The sequence below is a fragment of the Elephas maximus genome, chromosome 11 (genome assembly GCF_024166365.1).
Source record: "Elephas maximus indicus isolate mEleMax1 chromosome 11, mEleMax1 primary haplotype, whole genome shotgun sequence".
Classification (NCBI taxonomy): Eukaryota; Metazoa; Chordata; class Mammalia; order Proboscidea; family Elephantidae; genus Elephas; species Elephas maximus.
Window position 1 is genome coordinate 94,566,193 of NC_064829.1, and position 20,722 is coordinate 94,586,914.

The window sequence follows — 20,722 nt, forward strand, 5'->3', positions numbered from 1 at the left end:
TTTAGTCTGCGTAGCCTACACAGACAACTCCAGTGCTTTCTTCATTAAATTGCTCAAGTTGTAATTGCAAGAGTGGTTTCTGGGTCCAACCGCTTTCTCACATGGACCTCCACTGACGTCTCAGAGCCCTGTCTCCTGAGTCAGTACCACTTTACTCATAGGACCCCCGTCTCCACCCATTCAAAAAATAAGCTTCCACTTAAATCGTTTTCAACTTGTTAGGAGGAAAACTCTGCAGCTTCGAATATGCGTCCCACACAACTCTAAGCTTTTGCCTTAAACACTAACTCAAAACAGCACGTTGTTATTGGTACTTTTACTTTTTAGTTGCCTGGGAGTGGATACAGAGCCTGTTTTAGGAGGCGATTCTGGATGTAGGTTTTAACTACCAACCTTTCTGCTGTGAGAAAAGTGCTTAACATTTTGAGCCACCTAAGAACTTGAATCGACTCGAGGGCAGTGGGTTTGGGTTTTTTTTTTTAAGGACTTCTCATAAAAATAAATAAATAAATAAAGGTGAGGGCCAATATGCAAGCCCCGCCCAGCCTCTCCCAGCCTGCGAGAGCCCTGCGGAGGCCTGGCCGTCTGCACGCCCCGCCCCTTGCCGGTTGGCCCCGCCTTCACGCCATTGCGGCGCTTCCCGCCGCCGGGCGCTCGCACAGTTTACTGCAGACGCGGAAGCGGGCTGCCTGGAAGTCCACAGCGAGGTGAGTGTATTTCCGTGTTTGTGGTAGAAATGTGCACTTATGTGTCACCATCCTCCACGCGCGGGCCCAGGGATCGCTCTGGACGTTATAAAGTCCCCGCACCTGCCCTTCCCACCTCCAGAGATTCCGGCGCGGCCGGGAGACGTTCCCATCCTTAGTCGCTTCGCCGCCGGCTGAGGTTTCGCGTCCCTTTCGGTGTAAAATTGTACTGAGGAGGGTCTCCGCCCCGGCCTTCCAGCCGTCGGACCGTGTGGGGGACCCCTGCCGCGTCATTTTCCTGCTTAAACCGTTCCCTGAGCCCCGGCCCCCTGCGCTGGGTCAAGTCCTCACCCGGGAGTCCCTGGCGACATGCCGCCCCTCCCCCGCAGTGTTGCCCCAGGAGGGCAGCACGGGCCGTCCGTGCTCTCCCTGGCTCTGGGGCTCTGAGACCCCACCTCTCCCGAGAGACCCCGACCTCGCGCCTTTCTGTGTATATAAAAAAGCAGTGACTTGTCTCAGTCAATTCTGTTTCACCCTCTTCCCTTTACAGGTGTGAGGTGGGTTGGGGAGTGAAACGGAAGAAATTAATGACTGTGTCGCCACGTGGTGCCTTTGAAAAGGATCTTTGAATGTTTATTTTTTAGGTGGATTTACTTTTGCCTTAATAATAATTTTCCTGTCAGGCTTATTGAAAAAATGTTTATTGAATTTCAAATTTTCGCTAAATAATCTTGTCAAAAGGAACTGAGTCAATAACAACATTATTGTATGAGGTTTATTCGGGCAGAAGATTCACGAATCAGATAGCACCAAACTTAAAATGGAAAGTTACTCTGCCGAGTATAAGCAGTGACTGGCTTTTTTTTTTTTTTACAAACTTGGCAGCAAAAACATCTTATGTCTGATTGGCTTATGCCATTTAAGCAGTGTCAGGATCTTATTGGTCAAGGAGGGTTACTTACAGAAAACTAGGCTTAACAAGAGGTTTATTAGGCGTAAGTTTCGGAGTTGCCCACTCCACCACTGATGCCATTTTATCGGCCCACAGGAATCCATTTTTATTTCGGTTAACAATCAGTATCTCCTAAGAGTAATAAACACTCTGTTAAAGTAAAGCAAGGAGATTTATTGTAGGTTAGATAACAGTCCGGACTGGGGCAAATGTTTAATTTTACAGAGAGATCAAAGTTTCCAAAGTGCTGAAGGTGCCAAGACCTCTTAAAGGGTGAGAACAAAGGACTTGAGCTGCACAATTTTGATTGAGCATTACAAACTTAGATTAATACAAGTCAGGTTACTGGAAGTCGGGTTAGGAGGGGGGAGGTTACAGGACATTTCTCTGAGAAACAGCTAGCTCAAGTGAAATTTTTCTTGTCAGCAGTTGCCTAGAAGATCTAGATAAGAGTCAGCATCAAGGTCCTCTTCTTGAGACATTGTTTATGAAACATTGTTTCAGGAAGGGTCTTAATAGCTTCTATTTTATGAAACAGTTCTCTCAGTTTAACTACTGAGAAAACGGGAAAACTTTCTTTAGTTTACACTTAGTCACAGGCTTTAAGGAGTTAAGTACAAAACTCATTGCTGTCAAGTCACTTCCAACGGTGTAGTGACCCTACAGGACAGAGTAGAACTGCCTTACAGCATTTCCAAAGAGTGGCTGGTGGATTCCACCTGCCGACCTTTTGGTTAGCAGTCGAGCTTTTAACCACTGTGCCACCAGGGCTCCAAAGAATAAGTCAGGGATTTATATATATTAAAAGAAATGCAAGATGTAGTAGAGCCCCAAACTCTAAACCATCCGTTTTACTTTAGTCAAGTGCCCCAGCTTGCTTGCTCTTCTGAAATGATCTTTATGGCATCCCATGATGAGCGCATAGTATTTTTTCCTAAATATATATATTTTTTTTCCCCACATTGACTCCAGACTTCATGAAATTTGTTTTTAAATTTCCAAGTTGTTTTCCCTTTTAAATTAACTGTGCCTGGTTCAAATTATTAGGCCTACATGCTTTCTACTCTTTGTCACATATTGTAAACATTCTTTGGTACCTGGTAAATAATGTTAAAAAAAATAATAATGTGAGACTATCTCAAAACCCACTTTGCAGGAGTATCAGTGACCGTTTATATTAACAGATAAAACCTAGCTTAAGCAGGTAATGAATTAACCAGTTAATTTAACTTTCTTCCTTCATGTGATCTGTTAAAATAGTGAGCTGTGAGCTACAAGTAGATGTTTTCTTCAAGTACCTCTTGTCATCTCTGTGCAGATGATGAAGGCTGGAATGGATTGACATGGAACTTTGTTCTAACAGAGCTCATCAATTCATGATGAAGTTTTTATTATTATAATAAAATATACATAACAAAACAATTGCCACTTGAACAATTTATACATGTATAATTCATTGACATTGATTATAATCTTCATGTTATACAACCATTATCACTATCCTTTTCTGACTTATTTCACCAACATTAGCATAAACTCAGTGCCCTCTAAGCAGTAACTGCATGTGTCCCCCTCCTTCCCATCCCTGGTAACCACTAATAAACTTTGGTTGCTATATATTTGCCTATTTCATATAAGTGAGATCGTACAGTATTTGTCCTATCATGACTGACTTATTTTGCTCAGCACAGTGTTTTCAGGGTTCATCCATGTAGTGGCATGCATCAGGACTTCATTTCTCTTTGTGGCTGAGTGACATTCTGTTGTATGTATATGCCACATTTTGGTTATCCATTCATCTGTCGATGAGAATTTAGTTTCCACCTTTTGACGATTGTGAAAAGTGTTGCAATGAACATTGGTATACAGGTTTCTGTTTGCATTCCTGTTTTCATTTTTTCTGGGTATGTACTTAGGATTGGGATTGTTGGGTCATACAAATTTGAGGATTGGTTTTCTATTTCTGTAAAGAAGGCTGTTGGAATTTTAGTGGGAATTGCAATTGAATTTATAGAGTTCTTTGGGTGAAATTGACAACTATATTAATAAGGCTTCTAATCCATGAACATGGAATGCCCTATTTATTTAGGCCTTGTAATGCAGCGTCAGGACTCATCTAGCTTCCTTTGGGATAAGAATCAGGATCAGCACAAAGCTGGTTTCTGTGAAGTAGAGGCCAGAGGTACCCCCACTCTCCATCTTCTTCACCATTTCTGACATCAGCTGTTTCCCCCATGGCACTCTGTACTTCTCTGCTAGGTTCAATAATTCACTAGAATGGCCACACAGAACTCAGAGCCCGTACTCAAAGTTACATGGTTTTTTAAGGAAGTAACAGATTACAACTCAGATCAGGACCAACTTGTAGGTTGAAGGAATGACTGAGGATCGGGAAGCACATAGGCAAGGTTTGGAAGACTCCTCTGAGGTGGAGAGCACATCCCTCCTTTCTTCAGTGCAGGACAGCTTCCAACTATGACAGTTCTCTTAGCTACTTTTGGCCATGTAAGTAGGTCTTGGCCGTGCAAGCACGCAAGCCCTTCATGGCTGTGCATGCCCCCTCTTGGCCTTGCATTCCTCTCTGCCTTCAGTTTCCCCACCGTTGGCCTCTTCATTGCTAACTGGCCCCACTCATGGCTAGTGTAGCAGCCTGCTCAGCTCTCAGCTGCTTTCCCAGCAGCAGCTTTCTGTCTTCACTGCTGCCTCTCTGCCACCAGGGCTCCCTTCCAGGCCGCTTTTCACTAGCTCCCAGCTGCTGGGCCCCTTTCTGCCCCTTTTCTGGCCCTCTTGCCATCTTAAGTGTTATCAGGCCTTGACCCATATTACAGCTCTTTTAGAAGGCTCCGCTTGCAGGGACCCCGGGTCCAAACTGCTCTATTCCAGGCTATTGGTCTTAAGGTTCCATCCTTGCCTCTTCTCTCTAGAAAACCTCTGTGGGGTTGGCTGCTTCTATAAACAAATTCCTTGTCAATTTCAAGCCATGGCCTACACAGCAGGACCACGAACTGACCAATTCCCTTGATGAACTGCAAGTCATTCAGTCCTGTTGGTTGGATTTTCAAGCCTCTATTTGAATAGCAAATCCTGCAAGGTGCGTGAAATAGACCAGTTGCAGAGCAGACTGTGGCCCAGCCAATCATTTTTGGTGAAATTACAAACCTAAGGCCATATAAAAGGGAAATCCATTGCACTGTAGGCCTCCTTTAATTTCTTTTAATGTTTTACAGTTTTCTGTGTACAGTCTTTCACCTTGGTTAAATTTATTTGTAGGTGCTTTATTCTTTTAGATGCTTTTGTAAATGGAATTTTTTCCTTAGTTTCATTTTTACCTTTCTCATTGCTGATGTATAGAAACCAGACTGATGTTTTTATTTTTTGGATGTTGACTTGTCCCTTGTCGTTTTGCTGAATTCATTTATTAGCTCTAATAGTTTTCTTGTGGAATCTTTGGGATTTTCTATACATAAGATCATGTTATCTGCAAAAGGAGATAGTTTTACTTTCTCCTTCCTGATTTGGTTGCCTTTTTTTTTCCCCCTAGCCTAGTTGCTCTGTCTAGGACTTTTCAATACAGCATTGACTAGCAGTGGGGAAATTGAGCTTTCTTGTTTTGTTCATGATCTTAATGGGAAAACTCTCAGTCTTTCTCCATTGAATATGATATTAGCTGTGGATTTTTCATAAATGACTGTTAGCACTTTGAAGATATTTGCTCAGAGAGCTTATTACCTAAGCTGAACCCTCATTCCTTTTCTGGGAGACGTGTCCTGAGGCGTCCAGAGGACCATGCTGATTTGTTCCAGTAACAATTTTGGTGGGTACGCTTCCAGAGTCTGCAATGGTACTTGTACATTGCTGGAGGGTCACTAGAGGGTCCTAGCCTGGCACATGGGGCTGAAGCCCCAGTGGGAGCAAATTTATTAACCTCAGAGCCTCAGGTAGTACCTTGGTCCACCCCCCAAAGAAGTCTTGCTGGTATCGTACTGAACACTTAACACTTGTGCAACCAACACCTTTGACTTCTTGAAAGCTTGCTGCTGTTCAGTACCCCAATCCCAAGAGGCATCTTTTTTTTGCCAGTTAATTCTGAAGCACTGGGCCAAGTGGGGAATAAATACTCTCAATATCTTAAAAGCTCTGTAGAGGACTGCACTTCTTTTGGCCTCTTAGGGTTGAGGTAATCTTGTATTTTATCAACCATGGCTTCAGGCAACACACGGGTCTTAACCGATGACCCCTAGGAATTTTACAGATATACTTGGCCCCTGCACCCACAGCCAAAATTCTCCCCTGTAGGTGGATGATTAGGGCGTCTAGACCCTCCTGTAGCAGAGAATCATCTGTTGCAGTTAACATGATGTCATCAATGTAATGAAACTAATGGACAATGATGGGGCAGGTGAAAAGAGGCCACTGGCAACCACACCATGGCAAATGGGAGGACGTTATGTTTGGGACTGCAGCATGTATAGGAGGGACCGCCTCATTAAGCTCTCTGTAGTGCATGGTCATATGCTAGGACCCATCTGGTTTCTTCAAGGGCCACACAGGGCTATTAAAACTTACTGTTTTTAATTCTGAAGTGGTTTTACTGATTTCCTTACATCCTCTGGGCAATTTATATTGCCTGGTGTCTACCACTCTCCTTGGTGGAAGCAGGGTCACTGGTTCGCATGCCAAGTTCCCTCACAAGACTGCTTTTACCACTGTCACCTACAGCTGGAATTCTCTCACAGATGTGGTCAAAGTCAGTCTCATGAGGACACCCACCCCTAGAATGTATTCTGGTATTGGGGAAATATAAACTTGGTACTTTTAGGGGGAGTATGTCCTGTTTGTAGGGTCAGGAGTACCTGATGTACACAGATAGATTTTCTGTCATAATCATTAACCGCCAAGGGGGTGTCCTTGAAACTGTTCAGGATTTCCAAAGATAAGGGAGCGTTCTGCCCCAGTATCAACCAGAGGCAGCACTCGCTGCTTGTTTGTTTTTGACTAATGTATTGTGACCTCTGCATGGGGCCTGCAGGGCCCTGATCTGCAAGTGACCTCGACCCCACCCCTGGTCCCTAGGGATTCGTGGGGTCCACTGGGTGCCAAGGGGTACTTCCTCACTGTAGGGGGTGGGGGCAGGCAGTGGAACCCAGAGGGCGGTATTGTTGCTCCAGCTTCAGATTCTTCCAAAAGTTAACCAAAACCTCATTCAGCTGTTTATTTATCTTTTCTACTGCCATTCCAGCAGCTACTAAGTCCATCCACACCTGCTTTTGGGTTATTTTCAAAGGGCTCTTACATGGTCATCTTACAGGGTTTTTGGCCTTTCTTTTCTCTCTTCCTACGGCTCGCATCCCCTTCTCTAGCCCTCTCAGTTTCACCCAAGTCGGCTACGGCTTGTCCCATCTGGTAGACCATCTGGCCCACTAGGGAACTAACTACAGCCACCAGGGTGTCGTACCAGGAGGGCAGGGCTGCTTGTAGGATCTTTTTCATTTCTGCAGTGAAGAGTTCATTGTCTAGTCCCTGAAAGTGCTTGGAATAAATGGCATGGCACATACCTAGCTCTTGTATTAGCTGCTGTAACTCCTTTAAGGAAGACCACTTCCCAACAGTGCCAGGAAGACCCCCCTGATTTGACCACACCCTTCTATAATCCAAGATGATCCGTTCGTGAGGGCTTGTATGCCTTCTGTTCCAAGCTGCGGATAAGTACTGCCCGAGGGTAGGCGAGTGGTTATACTACTCTTTTTTTCTGCCTTGGCTCCATTTGAAGAAGCACCAAACCAAAAAACCAAGCCCATTGCCATCGAGTCAATTCTACTCATAACAACACTGTTAGACAGAGTAGAACTGCCCCATGGGGTTTCCAAGGAGCGGCTGGTGGATTCGAATTGCCCATCTTTTGGTTAGCAGCCAAACACTTAACCACTGCACCACCAGGGCCCCTAACGAGACACAGTCTCCTCCGGTATCCCACAGATGTAGTAACTAAGCTGAAATGATTTCCTTTCCCTTCTGTTGGAATTTTTCACACAGTTCAGTCAACTCAGTGGGGTGTCATGGAACTCACAGGTGGGATTTCTTGTCTGTAGTCATCGGGCTCGCAGGTAGCTTTCATTTTATGGGTGATGAGTGGCCATGCCCGGAGGGGCCACTCTGCAAAGTCAGGCTCTTCCTTGACTGTTACTTCCATATCTGAGTCACTACTAGATGCACTCTCCTCAGGATTCCATGTTTTTGCATCCCAGTCACCTTTCATCAGCACTGCCCTGATCTTCGCTTTTTGGCACTTTCCTTCCCCCCATCTTTACAAATCTGCAGGCGAGCATTTCTAGTTGATCATCCTGTTCGTGGATGCAATTGCTCAATATGTCAGTTGTGGCCGCACATCCCTTTCCAACTGTGACAACTCCTGCAAAGCTCTTATACGCTCTTCAGCAGCTAGCTGGGTGTCAGTGGTCAGCCAAAAGACATAGAGCAGCAGCCATAGCGTATTGACATATTAAGCAGCCAAGTCCACAAATAGGATGATCAACTAGAAATGCTCTTATGTAGGTTTGTAAAGATGGGGGGAAGGAAAGTGCCAAAGGCAAAGATCAGGGTAGTGTTGATAAAAGGTGACTAGATGCAAAAGCTACTTTCTTGGTTACTTTTCCAGAGTTATGAAGGCTCTTGTTTTCCCTCAACTGTGCTATGGCACTTGGCATTTTGGGGTGGTCCCACACACATCAAGCATATGGGCCAGACCTCCCCACATGGAGGTCACTGGCCAACCTGGGATTTTTGCTGTAGAGGCCTTGCTCCAGCTCACCGTTTCCTCAGTTTTCTGGTTAGCTCACCAACTGTCCCAGCATGAACTTGAAACATGAAACTTGCCTCCAAAAATGGAGAGCACTGAGAGACTAGAGAATGAGGCAGCTCCAGGTGGCAGCAAAGGAGTTTATTAGGGGGACTTACACATAAGGCAGGCCCTAAGTGGCAGCAGGATGGAGCAAATCTCTGCTCCCTGCAGTGGGAGGGCAAAGGTTTTATAGTGGTGGTGAATAATAGTACCTATGTGCCAGGGACTTACATAAGAATGATTCTGAAAACAGTAGAGAACTACCAGAACACATGAGGGTGCTCATGTTGGCCTCACAAAGCCTTTTTCCTCTTTAAGACAACAGATGTTATCTTAAAATGGGTGAGGGAATACAGTTCCCAAAATTCCCTTGGGGTGTGAGAGAAAATTAGTTGAAGATCCCTGCCCTTCCTGATATGCTTTCCCAGGACCTCTCTGACTTCGTCTCCTTTTTGTCTTCTTGCTTACTTACTACTGTCGCCAGCCACACAGGCCTTTGTCACTTCCTACTACCAGAATCTCTAACTCCTCAGGGCATTCACATGGCTGGTTCCTGAGGCTGGAACTCCCTGGTCCCTCACATACATCTGGCAAATGGCCATTCCTCCCTCATCTCTTTGTTCTGGTCTTACCTTCTCCAGGCAATATTCTCTGACCCTCCTATTGCTGCCACACCCTTACCCTCATCCCTGGCCCATAATACCTTTTCTGCGCATTTCTCTCTGCTCCTCCTTCCACTGCTTGGCTCCACACAGAATTGTTGATGTGTTTTGCTAACACATCCCTGGGCCCCTCCGTAGAGATTCTCCTTCAAATATTCTAGGTGGGGCCCAGCCTCTAGAATGATTTAAGGTGCCGCAGGTAATTCTAATCTGCATCTAGCTTTGAGCACTGAGGCTCTGCATTGTCCATTTCTGGGTCTGAGACCAGTCCCCATTCCAGTGGAAGGGGTAGAAGCTCTGCTCTGCTTGGGATTTGGTGTCAGAGTAAGTTCTATGACCTAAATGTGAGGATCAGTTTAGCTCAGATCCCCCTGCTGCAGTGCAGTGTGTGGGCAGCACCAGGCAAGGAGGACAATAAACTCGCCTATTGGTCTCTGTGTAGGAGTTTGTTGTCCCTGAATCCCTTGTGGTACAGCAAGAAGCAGGGACTGACTGTCTTCTCCCATGGTGAGGTCCTCCTCACATGTGTGGTTAGTGGCACGGGAAAGGGATGTATTGATTCTAAGCATTTAACAGCATATTTTTGACACTCAGGGTTGACTTTTCAAGACTCGTCTTACCTGAGAAAGACGTTTGGAGGAATAAGAGATTAAGAGGAGTCCGAAATGGCTCTTTCCCAGGTAACAGTCCTCTTCTCACTGGATGGTTCTTTCCTCTCCTTCCTGAAATGCTGTCCCGAGAACTTGCTCGTCTCCTCTGACTGACAGGTCCTTCCTGACACGTTTGCTCGCGCTCACCCAGGATTTCAGTCAGTCCCCTCTCACCTCCACACAGATTTCATTTCATGGTGTGACCCAATGACTTGGGACTTGGGAAGAGGCTTTATTTGGGGAGCATCATGGGAAGGGCTTCACACCAGGCCTGATGGGAGTTGGGTTGGACTCAGTGATGGTGGGTAGCAGGGAGTGCTTAGTTTCTGCATCTGCATGCCGTGTCAGCTCTCTGCGGGCCACAATTAAGGCAACCGCACATTTATGTGCCGTATTAATCCATAGGAACAGCTGAAAATTCTGGAAAAGAAGACTTAGAAACCTACTTGGCCTGATTTTTAATACATTTATGGCTAAGCAAGTGCATCTGTGTTACTGGTTCCAAAATATTAATGATTTGGTATGGAACGGGAAGTTTGGTAACAGGCATCAGTGATAGAGGATACTTTATTCCATAGTCACTTTTAAAATATGAAATCTACCTAAATGTTTACTAGCAGGAGATTCTTTAAATCATTCACAGTACATATGCATGGAAAATCAAGACCCAGTTTTCACTTCTCTGAATCCAAGTGTGTTCATCGGTAGGGTATCAGCTGTAAGCTCAGGGGGTCCCAGCTTCCCTCACTTCCGACCTGATAGCTTCTAATACTACCTTGGGTTTGGTAATTTGATAGAACAGCTCACAGATCTCACAGAAAGTACTATCCTCACAATTACAATTTTATGGTAGATAAAAGGATATAAGAGTCACATAGGGTGAGGTCAGGAAGAGTTCTCAATTGGTATTTCTGTATCCCAAAGGACGTGCTACCCTCCCACATGCACTGATGTTTTTCACCAACCAAGGAGCACACAGAGCATCAGTGACCAGAACTTTTATTCAGGATCTCATGTAATTCAAGCTCCAGCCCCTGTCCTCTGAGTTGGGTCATGTAACAATGGTGTTGTGGGGGCATCTGACCACCTCTAACTTCACAAGGAGAAAGGAGAATCAAGGTCAGCTCCCCAAGGCTGATTACTGTGAGGCAGAAGTCAGACATGCCTCCACCCTTCAACCTTTTTACCAATTCTGGTACTAACTGTCCCTCCCACGACACTCTCTACTTCTCTGCTGAGTTCAGTAATTTGTTGCAAAAACCACAGAGAACTCACAGACAATACTCATGATTATGGGGTTTGTTAGGAAAGTAACAGGCTACCATTCGGGTACAGGAATTCTCAGGACAGAGTTCTTAGATCAGGACAACCTCTTCTCAGCCATGCCCACAGATACACATCCCTCTGACTCTTCAGCCTCTTGGACCCTCAGCCCAGCCTCTGACCTGCTCAGGCAAGTAAGTATTGCAAAGCATTTTCAGCTCTGTCGATAAGTGCCTGGAGGCAACTCACTCCACCAGTAAGCCTGTAGCCCAAAGGTGCTCAACTCTCTTGCTACGTGGACCAGGAAGCCCACTGTGCTGTCTCTTCTTGGTCTCCTGTCTCTGCTGCCACTGTTTCTCTGTTGCATCTTGTTGCCATCTTCAGTGTTACAACTCTCTTTCTCTCTTAAACTAACCAATCCCCCCGTTAGGATTCCATACACCTTATTTACATGGATGCTCCCACCCCCACAAGGGTGTCATGCACCTTATTTACATCATTAGCAAACTACCCAATCCCCTTGGTGGGCCACAAGCCCCCATTTGCATAGTATCTCCACAGTCTGTGTTTGTTGTACTGTGGGGGCTTGCATGTTACTGTGATGCTGGAAGCTATGCCACTGGAATTCAGATACCAGCAGGGTCACGCATGGCAGACAGATTTCAGCTGAGCTTCCAGATTAAGACAGTCTAGGAAGAGGGACCCAGCGGTCTACTTCTGAAAAGCATTAGCCAGAGAAAACCTTATGAATAGCAGCGAAACATTGTCTGATCTAGTGCTGGAAGATGAGGCCCCAAGTTGGAAGACACTCAAAATACGACTGGGAAGAGCTGCCTCCTTAAAGTATTCAACCTTAATGACGTGGATGGAGTCAAGCTTTCAGGACCTTCGATTGCTGATATGGCATGATGCAAAATGAGACGAAACAGGTGCAAACATCCATTAATAATCAGAACATGGAATGTACAAAGTATGAATCTAGGAAAATTAGAAATCGTCAAAAATGAAATGGAACATAAACATCCATATCCTAGGCATTAGTGAGCTGAAATGGACTGGTATTGGCCATTTTGAATCAGAGAGTCATGTAGTCTGCTATGCTGAGAATGTCAGCTTGAAGAGGAATGGTGTTGCATTCATCATCAAACAGAACATTGCAAGATTGTCCTGAATGAAGTACAGTACTGTCAGTGATATGATAATATCCATACACTTACAAGGAAGACCAGTTATTGTGACTATTATTCAGATTTATGCACCAACCACTAAGGCCAAAGATAAGATTTTTACCAACTTCTGCAGTCTGAAACTGATTGAACACGCAGTCAGGATGCATTGATAATTACTGGTGATTGGAATGTAAAAGTTGGAAACCATGAAGGATCAGTAGTTGGACAACATGGCCTTGATAGATACAAATGATGATGGAGATTGCAGGATAGAATTTTACAAGACCAACGACTTCTTCATTGCAAATACATTTTTTACCAACATAAATGGTGACTATACACATGGACCTCACCAGATGGAATACACAGGAATCAGATTGACTACAACTATGGAAAAAGATGATGGATAAGCTCAATATTATCAGTCAGAACAAGGCCAGGGGCTGACTGCAGAATAGACCATCAATTGCTCTTTTGCAAGTGCAAGTTGGGAATTCCAGAAAACTTAATTGTGCTCCTGAGGAACCTGTACATAGATTAAGAGGCAGTTGTTTGAACAGAACAAGGGGATACTGCATAGCTTAAAGTCAGGAAAGGTGTGCGCCAGGCAGGGTTGTGTCCTTTTACTATACCTAGTTAGTCTGTATGCTAAGCAAATAATCTGAGAAGCTGGACTACATGAAGAAGAATGTGGCATCAGGTTTGGAGGAAGCCTCATTAACAACCTACATTATGCGGATGACGCAACCTCGCTTGCTGAATGTGAAGAGGACCTGAAGCGCTTACTGATGAAGATTAAAGACCACAGCCTTCAGTACGGATTACACCTCAACATAAAACAAAAATTCTCATAGCTGGACCAATAGCTGGACCAATAAGCAACATGATGATAAACAGAGAAAGGACTGAAGTTGTTAAGGATTTTATTTTACGTGGATCCACAATCAACACCCATAGAAGCAGCAGTCAAGAAATCAAAAGATGCATTGCATTGGGCAAATCTGCTGCAAAAGACCTCTTTAAAGTTTTGAAAAGCAAAGATGTCACCTTGAAGACTAAGGTGTGCCTGAACCAAGCCATGGTGTTTTCAGTCACCTCATATGCATGCGAAAACTGGGTGGCGAATAAGGAAGACTGAAGAAGAATTGACGCCTTTGAGTTGTGTTGGCAAAGAATATTGAATATACCACGGACTGCCAAAAGAATGAACAAATCTGTCTTGGAAGAAGTACAGCCAGAATGCTCCTTAGAAGGAAGGATGGCGAGCCTTTATCTCACATACTTTGGACATGTCTTCAGGAGGGATCATGCTGGAGAAAGGACATCATGCTTGGGAAAGTAGAGGGGAGTGAAAAAGAGGAAGACACTGAAGAAGATGGATTGACATAGCGGCTGCAAGAATGGCTCAAGTATAACAACGATTGTGAGGATAATTCAGGACCGGGCACTGTTTCATTCTGTTACACATAGGATTGCTATGAGTCAGAACTGACTCAATGGCACCTAACAACAGCAGTAACAACACATGGTCTTTGGTGGGAATTACGAGACCGTGGTGAGAAAGTCCATATAAAAGTGATCCATTGCACCGCAGGTCAGTATCATGAGGCTATGTCATGGATTGGTATCACAAGCTTGATGTCTTGACGTGGGTCTTTGTGTCCCGTTCAACCTCCACTCAAGAGTTACCTCAGGAGCATAACTTGCTAGGTTAGATGTCCTCAGAGCCCTTCAAGACAGCCAAGATTGGGGAAAGTTAAAGGTGTTAGAGGTTATCTCTCAAAAATCAAAGACAAAGACCAAATTTTAGTAAAGTTAAAGTAAACCCTACAACAGCCATCCCTTGGAGACTGTGGTGTTTGTTCAGGGACTCTCCTCCAGAAGTCCTTTTAGATAAAAATGGCTTCATTCATCCAAGATATAGGAACAGAACTTTGTCATCAGTAGAAATAGAAGCCAATATTGATTGATTGTTATTAAGTACTTTATTTCTTGTATTTTAAACATACATGACGGATATATGTATTTTGTGGTAAAACTAGAAACGATGCCATAAGGAGTAAAACATAAACCTTCTCTATCCTGTCACATCCCCTACCATCGCTCACAGCCTCCATCAGGAACCACTCTTGTCAGTTCTGAGGCAAGACTCTGCAGGTCTTGGTGGATGGCATCATCACGTGGTGTGATTTAACCAGAATTTCTCCAGTGAATGTGGTGTTGTGATATTTTCTTATTTGACATTTGAAAATTATACACGATGTGTTTTGGAATTGTTTCACGTTAGTAAACATAGAGGTAGCTTGCTCTTTTCGGTCCTCAATAGAGCATTCACACGGTGAACACAAATGGGTCATTTACAATTTTTTGCTGTTACAGAGAATATCACAGTGGTTACTTCTGAGTATCTTTCCAGATGTCTGCAGGTTCCTCTGGGTTGGGAAACTTGAAGAGTGATTCCTGCATATACGATGCTGCATTAGTGTTTTGATAGATTCTGGCAAGATGGTTTAGAATGTAACATCTAGCACTTAAACATAGAAGACCCTGTGGGAATTGTTTTCATTTGCTTATTTTTTTTTATTGTCCTCCAAAACGAAATCCTCAGTGACACAATAGATTTCATATCCTGTGATAGAAAAGTATAATAAAGCAGAATTTGGGACATATAACTTGCTCAATATTATCTTATGTGTACCTGTCAGATCTCTCACATCAGCCAACTTGCTTGTGTATCTTTCTCCTTTTATGGTTTGTTATAAAATTAAGAACTCTCCCTTTTCCAGGTGTGAGGTGTGTTTTTTTTTGTTGTTCTTGTTGGTTCATTTGTTTTTTAACAGGGACTGTTGACATTCAGGGATGTGGCCATAGAATTCTCTCAGGAGGAGTGGGACTATCTGGACCCTTCTCAGAGGACTTTGTACAGGGACGTGATGTTTGAGAACTACAGGAACCTGGTCTCCCTCGGTGAGCATAACTTCCCTTTAGAAGTCGGGATCTACTCTTGCGTATCTGCATTTTCCCTCTGAGTCTCTTGAAAGCCCCTGCTCTGCTGGATGGACTTAGAAATCTCTGCTCTTATGGCAGAGTTGGAAGTTGGTTCAGAAATGAAAAGTGTCATAATATGGCATCGGAACTTTAGCCTTCCCTTTTCTTCAGATGATCTGCCCAGTTCACTCTAGGTCCCTGCTGGTTTCATGCATTAAGTAAGCACAAAATCCTATGGCCAACTTTAAATGTATCCAATTGTCTGGCTTTACTGCAGTGCTTTTGATTGAGTACTTGGAAGAGAGCTAGATATCTACATAGTTAATATAAAAAAATAATTATTCCAAAGGAGGCAGTCAGTGGATGAGCTTTCGAAATACTTTTTTAGAGACATCTGTGATGTTCTAAGCGGAACAAATGGACTGTATTCTGCAAAAGTAACAGCTTTTTTTTTTTTTTCTGATAAGCAGGAATGTCTCCTTCTGAGATAAATATTATCTCCATTTTGAAGAAAGGGACAAAGCCCTGGACTGTGAAGAAGAAGACAAAACTAGTAAAACATCCTGGTATGTGGGAATGTATCAAGATGTGAACATGGATATCTTAGTTTCTTAGAGCTGCTATAACAGAAATATCACTACTGGCTGGCTCTAACAAGCAGAAATACATATTTGCATAGTTTAGGGTGCTAGAAGTTCAAATTCATGGTGCCAGCTATAGTGGAAGGCTTTCTCTCTCTGTTCGCCCTAGGTGAAGTTTGTGTCTTTTCAGCTTCTGTTCCTTGGAGCCTTGGCGACCTTCATGTGGTGTGTATCATCATCCCCTGTGTTTGTTCTAGCTTTGTTCTGTGCCTGATATGTTCATTTATGTCTCAAAAAGGGATTGGCATAAGACACACTGACATGGCCTCATTAACATAACAAAGAAGTCCCTATTCCCCAATGCAATTATATCAACAAGTATGACGGTAAGGATTTATAACACGTAATTTTGGGGGAACACAGTTCAATCCATAACAATAGATAAAAGGTCAGATGATTAGAGATGAAACCACACCATCAGATATGTTTTGGGAAAACTCTCTCCCAGTAGGAAACAAACCAAACCTGTTGCTGTCAAGTCAGTTCCGACTCATAGCGACCATACAGGAAAACAAAAATTTATTTCTTGTGAGATCTCAAAGAAAATTTTTCTTCCCTACTCTTCCTGCATCCCACATATTGCTCTCTTCAGATGTATAAAGTTTATCCGCCCGTGATACTGCAGCTGAAGCAGAGACAAAGGCAACATCTTTATCATAACCTCAAACATGCTATTATCTAGTCACTATGACATCTTTGGTGCCATGGTTTTGATAGTGACGAGGAGAGCTGTTTCAAAAGGGCACTCTTATCCTCTTGGTTTTTTTTTCTCTACTTGATTTCACGTGATCCTCAGTTCTCAGTTCACTAGGTTGTAAGCTGAGGCCTCCTTCATCCTGAAGCATCTGTCCAGATTCTTTGCTCCTTAGAGACCTTCTTAGGAGATGGCAAAGCATTGGGTATCTCTTCCTTGGCAGAGGAGCCTACAGGAAATTGCATAGGGCTTTCATCAGACATGTATGAGTTTTCAGGCTCCTTAGACATTTCTTAACTCTTGTTTCTCTATACTTCAAGAGTATGTATAACAGGAGAGTGAAGTGGGACTTCTGAGATTGTTAACCAGCAGTACGGTGAAGACAGTAGCAGATCCTGTTTTCAGAGTATTCTTAGTGTGTGTTTATGGGGAGAGTACACAGCCTCTTCTCAAGGACCCCACCAATTCTGACGTGCTTACTTTACTCCCATATCTGGTATCTTCTTTTCATGCTCTTTACATAGACTGGGAATGTTGAAACACCTTGGCTCTTTTTCTGTACGTATTCTCCTAAGTCTCTGTCATTTTTCCTGAAACTTGCTGTTGAAGTACATATTCCAGAGTCTGAAATGTCACCCTCCTTTTTCTGTTATGACAACCTACCCTTTAGTAATGGACATCTTGAGGTGGACTTCCCTGAGAAGGGGGGTGCGGTGCAATGAATTACTTAATATGGCCCTTCTAGCCATGATCCTTGTGACTCACACACAGTGATTGAGTGGGACTATGCAAATGATTGAGCGGAGCCCTGGTGGCGTAGTGGTTAAGAGCTCGGCTGCTAACCAAAAGGTCAGCAGTTCAGATCTGCCAGCCGCTTCTTGAAACCCTATGGGGCAGTTCTCTGTCCTGTGGGGTTGCTGTGAGTCAGAATCGACACCACGGCACCTAACGCTAACATGTAAATAAGGTATATGGAACCTGTGATGGTTGAGGTTATGTGTCAGGTGTCCCAATATTGTATGGTTATCCTCCATTTTGTATGTTGTGGATTTGGACCTCTACATGTTGGTGAGGCAGGATTGGTATAGCATGTGTCTTGGGTCACTGCCTTGCAGGAGGACGTGACTCAAGTCCCACTGTTACTAAAGTTACACCTTTCCCCGGGGTGTGGCCTACATCTAAGATATATGTGTGTGTCCTGGCGAGGGTCTCTCTCTCTGCATTTGGATCCCACGTCTGTTTCATGATCACTTGACCTCCAGTTCTTGGGACTTGAGCCAGAGGCCTACTGTCTGACCTGCCAATTCTGGGATTCGCCAGCGTCCACAGCCACTTGGGCCGGCGACCTGTCTTGTGACCTAATTCACCAGCTTCCGCAGCCTGTGGTCAGAACTGCCAATTTGTGTTCATCAGCCCCTGCAGTCATGTGGTTTGGGAGATGCCTACACCTGACTCATGAACTTGAGACTTGCCAGCTTCCAGGACTGCGTGAGCCATCTCCTTTATATGGTTCGGTTTCTGAGTTATGTGAGACGTTGCAGTGAATGAGAGAACCCATAGACGGGAGGGAAAGTACTAAGGGAAGAGGGAGTAGTTGATTTTAGAGATGATGGAGTGGTACGGCAGCTTGGAAAAGTTGGACACTCAGGACATCTTTAACCTCTGCCTCATAGGAACCAGCTTTGTGTTGATCCTTATAAAAGAAATTATTCATTCACGGGGTTACTGGGTGACAGAAAATTCTTAAAGAAAAACACTTTGATTAATACATAACAATATTATCCTGCTGAATACAGAAGTACCTTTTCAAATCAGTGAGTCAAATGCTTAGCAAGTCCTAGAATTTTGAGATAGAAAATATTATAAGACCCTGGCTGATGATTGATTCCAGGTGTGTAATCTAGCATCAGGGCCTGTCTACATTCAGGAGGAAGGATGAAAATCAGGATCAACGTAAAGCTGGTTTCTGTGACGTACAGGTCAGGCTTACCTCCACTCTCTGACTTTTTCACCATTTCTCACACTGGCTGTCACCTTGACAGCACTCAACTTCTTTGCTGGTTTAATAATTTGTTGCAGTGGCCACGCAGAACTCACAGACCATACTCACAGTCATGTAGTTTACTGGGGAAGTAACAGTTACAGGAAAGGTGTGCGTCAAAATCGTATCCTTTCACTGTACTTATTCAATCTGTATGCTGAGCACATAATCCGAGAAGCTGGACTATATGAAGAAGAACGGGGCATCAGGATTGGAGGAAGACTCATTAATAATCTGCATTGTACAGATGACATAACCTTGCTTGGTGAAAGTGAAGAGGACTTGAAGTACTTACTGATAAAGATCAAAGACCACGGCCTTCAGTATGGATTACACCTCAACGTAATGAAAGCAAAAATCCTCACAACTGGACCCAATAAGCAACATCATGATAAACAGAGAAAAGATTGAAATTGTCAAGGATTGCATTTTACTTGGATCCACAATCAACCTCCGTGGAAGCAGCAGTCAAGAAATCAAACAATGCATTGCATTGGGCAAATCTGCTGCAAAAGATCTCTTTAAAGTGTTAAAAACAAACAAGCAAACAAATATGTCACCTTCAAAACTAAGGTGCACCTGACTCAAGCCTTGGTGTTTTCAGTTGCATTGTACACATGAGAAAGCTGGACAATAAATAAGGAAGATCTAAGAAGAATTGATGCCTTTGAATTACGGCGTTGAATATATCATGGACTACCAAAAGAACAAACAAATCTCTCTTGGAAGAAGCACAGCCAGAATGCTCCTTAGAAGGAAGGAGGACGAGCCTTTGTCTTACATGCTTTGGACGTGTTATCAGAAGGGATCAGTCCCTGCAGAAGGACATCATGTTTGATAAAGTAGAGGGTCAGTAAGAAAAACATGAAGACCCTTATCTTAGGCTGAGTTTTCTAGAGAGGTAAAACCAGTAAAGCATATAAATGTATATATAGAGAGAGATTTATATCAAGGAAACGGTTTACGTGGTTGTAGAGACTGTAACATCCCCAGTCCGTGGGTCAGGATAGAGGCTTCTCCTGATTCACGTAGTCACAGGGGCTGGGAAACCCAGGATCGGCAGGTCGGGGAACAGAGCTTTTGCTCACAGGCTGTGAAGATTGGTGAATCCCAAGACTGGCGGGAAAGACGACAGGTAAGCTGCTAGCTGAAGTCCCAAGAACCAGAGGTCAGGTGAACCAGAGCCAACTGCAGGATCCAGAACAAGCAAAAGTCTCTGAGCCCTTAGAACATTCCCCACACTCGGTGCAGGCCACATGCCCAAGGAAGCTCCTGTGAAGCGATTGGTACTCACAGCAGATCCCATCGTGGGGGTGATCACGTATCAAATCTCAACAGGGAAGTGACCACAACATCACACAGCTGCAAAAACATCGAGAACCATGGCTCAGCCAAGTTGACACAAAATCTTAACCATCACAGCCGTCAACTAGATGGATTGACACAGTGGCTACAGCATGACAGTTGTTAGGATGGCGCAGGACAGGACAGTGTTTTGTTCTGTTGCACATAGGGTTGCTATGAGTCAGAACCGATTCAACGGAACCTAACAACAACAGCAGGTTACAATGTGGCATCATTGTCAACTTGGAAGTAACAACATTGGAAGAGAAAGGATGTAGTTCATCAGTTAGGCAGCTCTCTTGGCTGCTCTAGGCTGTACACACAAGCAGGCTGCCCTTCTCAGCCACAACAGGTGATGGCCCTTCCCTCAGTGGTGCTAGCCAGCAGCCTTCCTAGGCGTCAGCACTGCTCAGTCAAGTGTTACAGCTCTGCCACCGTATCTTCTGCCTGAAAACACTCAGCTTGCTTTTTCTAAGGGCTTGCAAGCTCACCACAGCCACCTCCCTCCAGTCTCTTTGTTCTTGCTGCTGTCTCATGCTGTCTAGCACCATCTTCACTTCAGTTACAGCTCTTGACTATATTACAGCCTTTTTGGGGAGGTTTCCCCTCTCTTCCATTGCCTCTTTCTGGGTCTAGGAGGTTCTCAGCACAGGAACCATGGGTCTGAAGGATACACTCTGCTCCAGACTCTACTTGATTGTAGTGAGGTCCCCCTCAACCTCTGTGGGATTGGCCTTTATATTCAGTTTCAAGTTACGGCTCTCCCAGCCAGACCAGGAACTGACCAAACCCAC

The 20,722-nt window shown here is 44.2% G+C and overlaps 2 protein-coding genes across 3 annotated transcripts in view; both read left to right on the plus strand.

The window, feature by feature from the left end:
* The first annotated feature begins 651 nt into the window (after window positions 1–651).
* Window positions 652–20,722, plus strand: part of LOC126085957 (zinc finger protein 665-like) — a 37,323-nt gene continuing 17,252 nt past the window's right edge. Inside the window, exon 1 of one of the 2 annotated variants that reach the window (XM_049901863.1) lies at window positions 652–707. The gene's annotated coding sequence lies outside the window, so the exon portion shown is untranslated. Of the gene's footprint in view, window positions 708–15,807; window positions 16,015–20,722 lie in introns of those variants that run through there. The other variant, XM_049901862.1, reaches the window with a different exon arrangement.
* Window positions 9,811–20,722, plus strand: part of LOC126085956 (zinc finger protein ZFP2-like) — a 94,496-nt gene continuing 83,584 nt past the window's right edge. Inside the window, 2 exon segments of the mRNA XM_049901861.1 lie at window positions 9,811–11,245; window positions 15,061–15,187. Coding sequence (XP_049757818.1) covers window positions 11,075–11,245; window positions 15,061–15,187 — 298 coding nt within the window. The 5' untranslated portion in view covers window positions 9,811–11,074.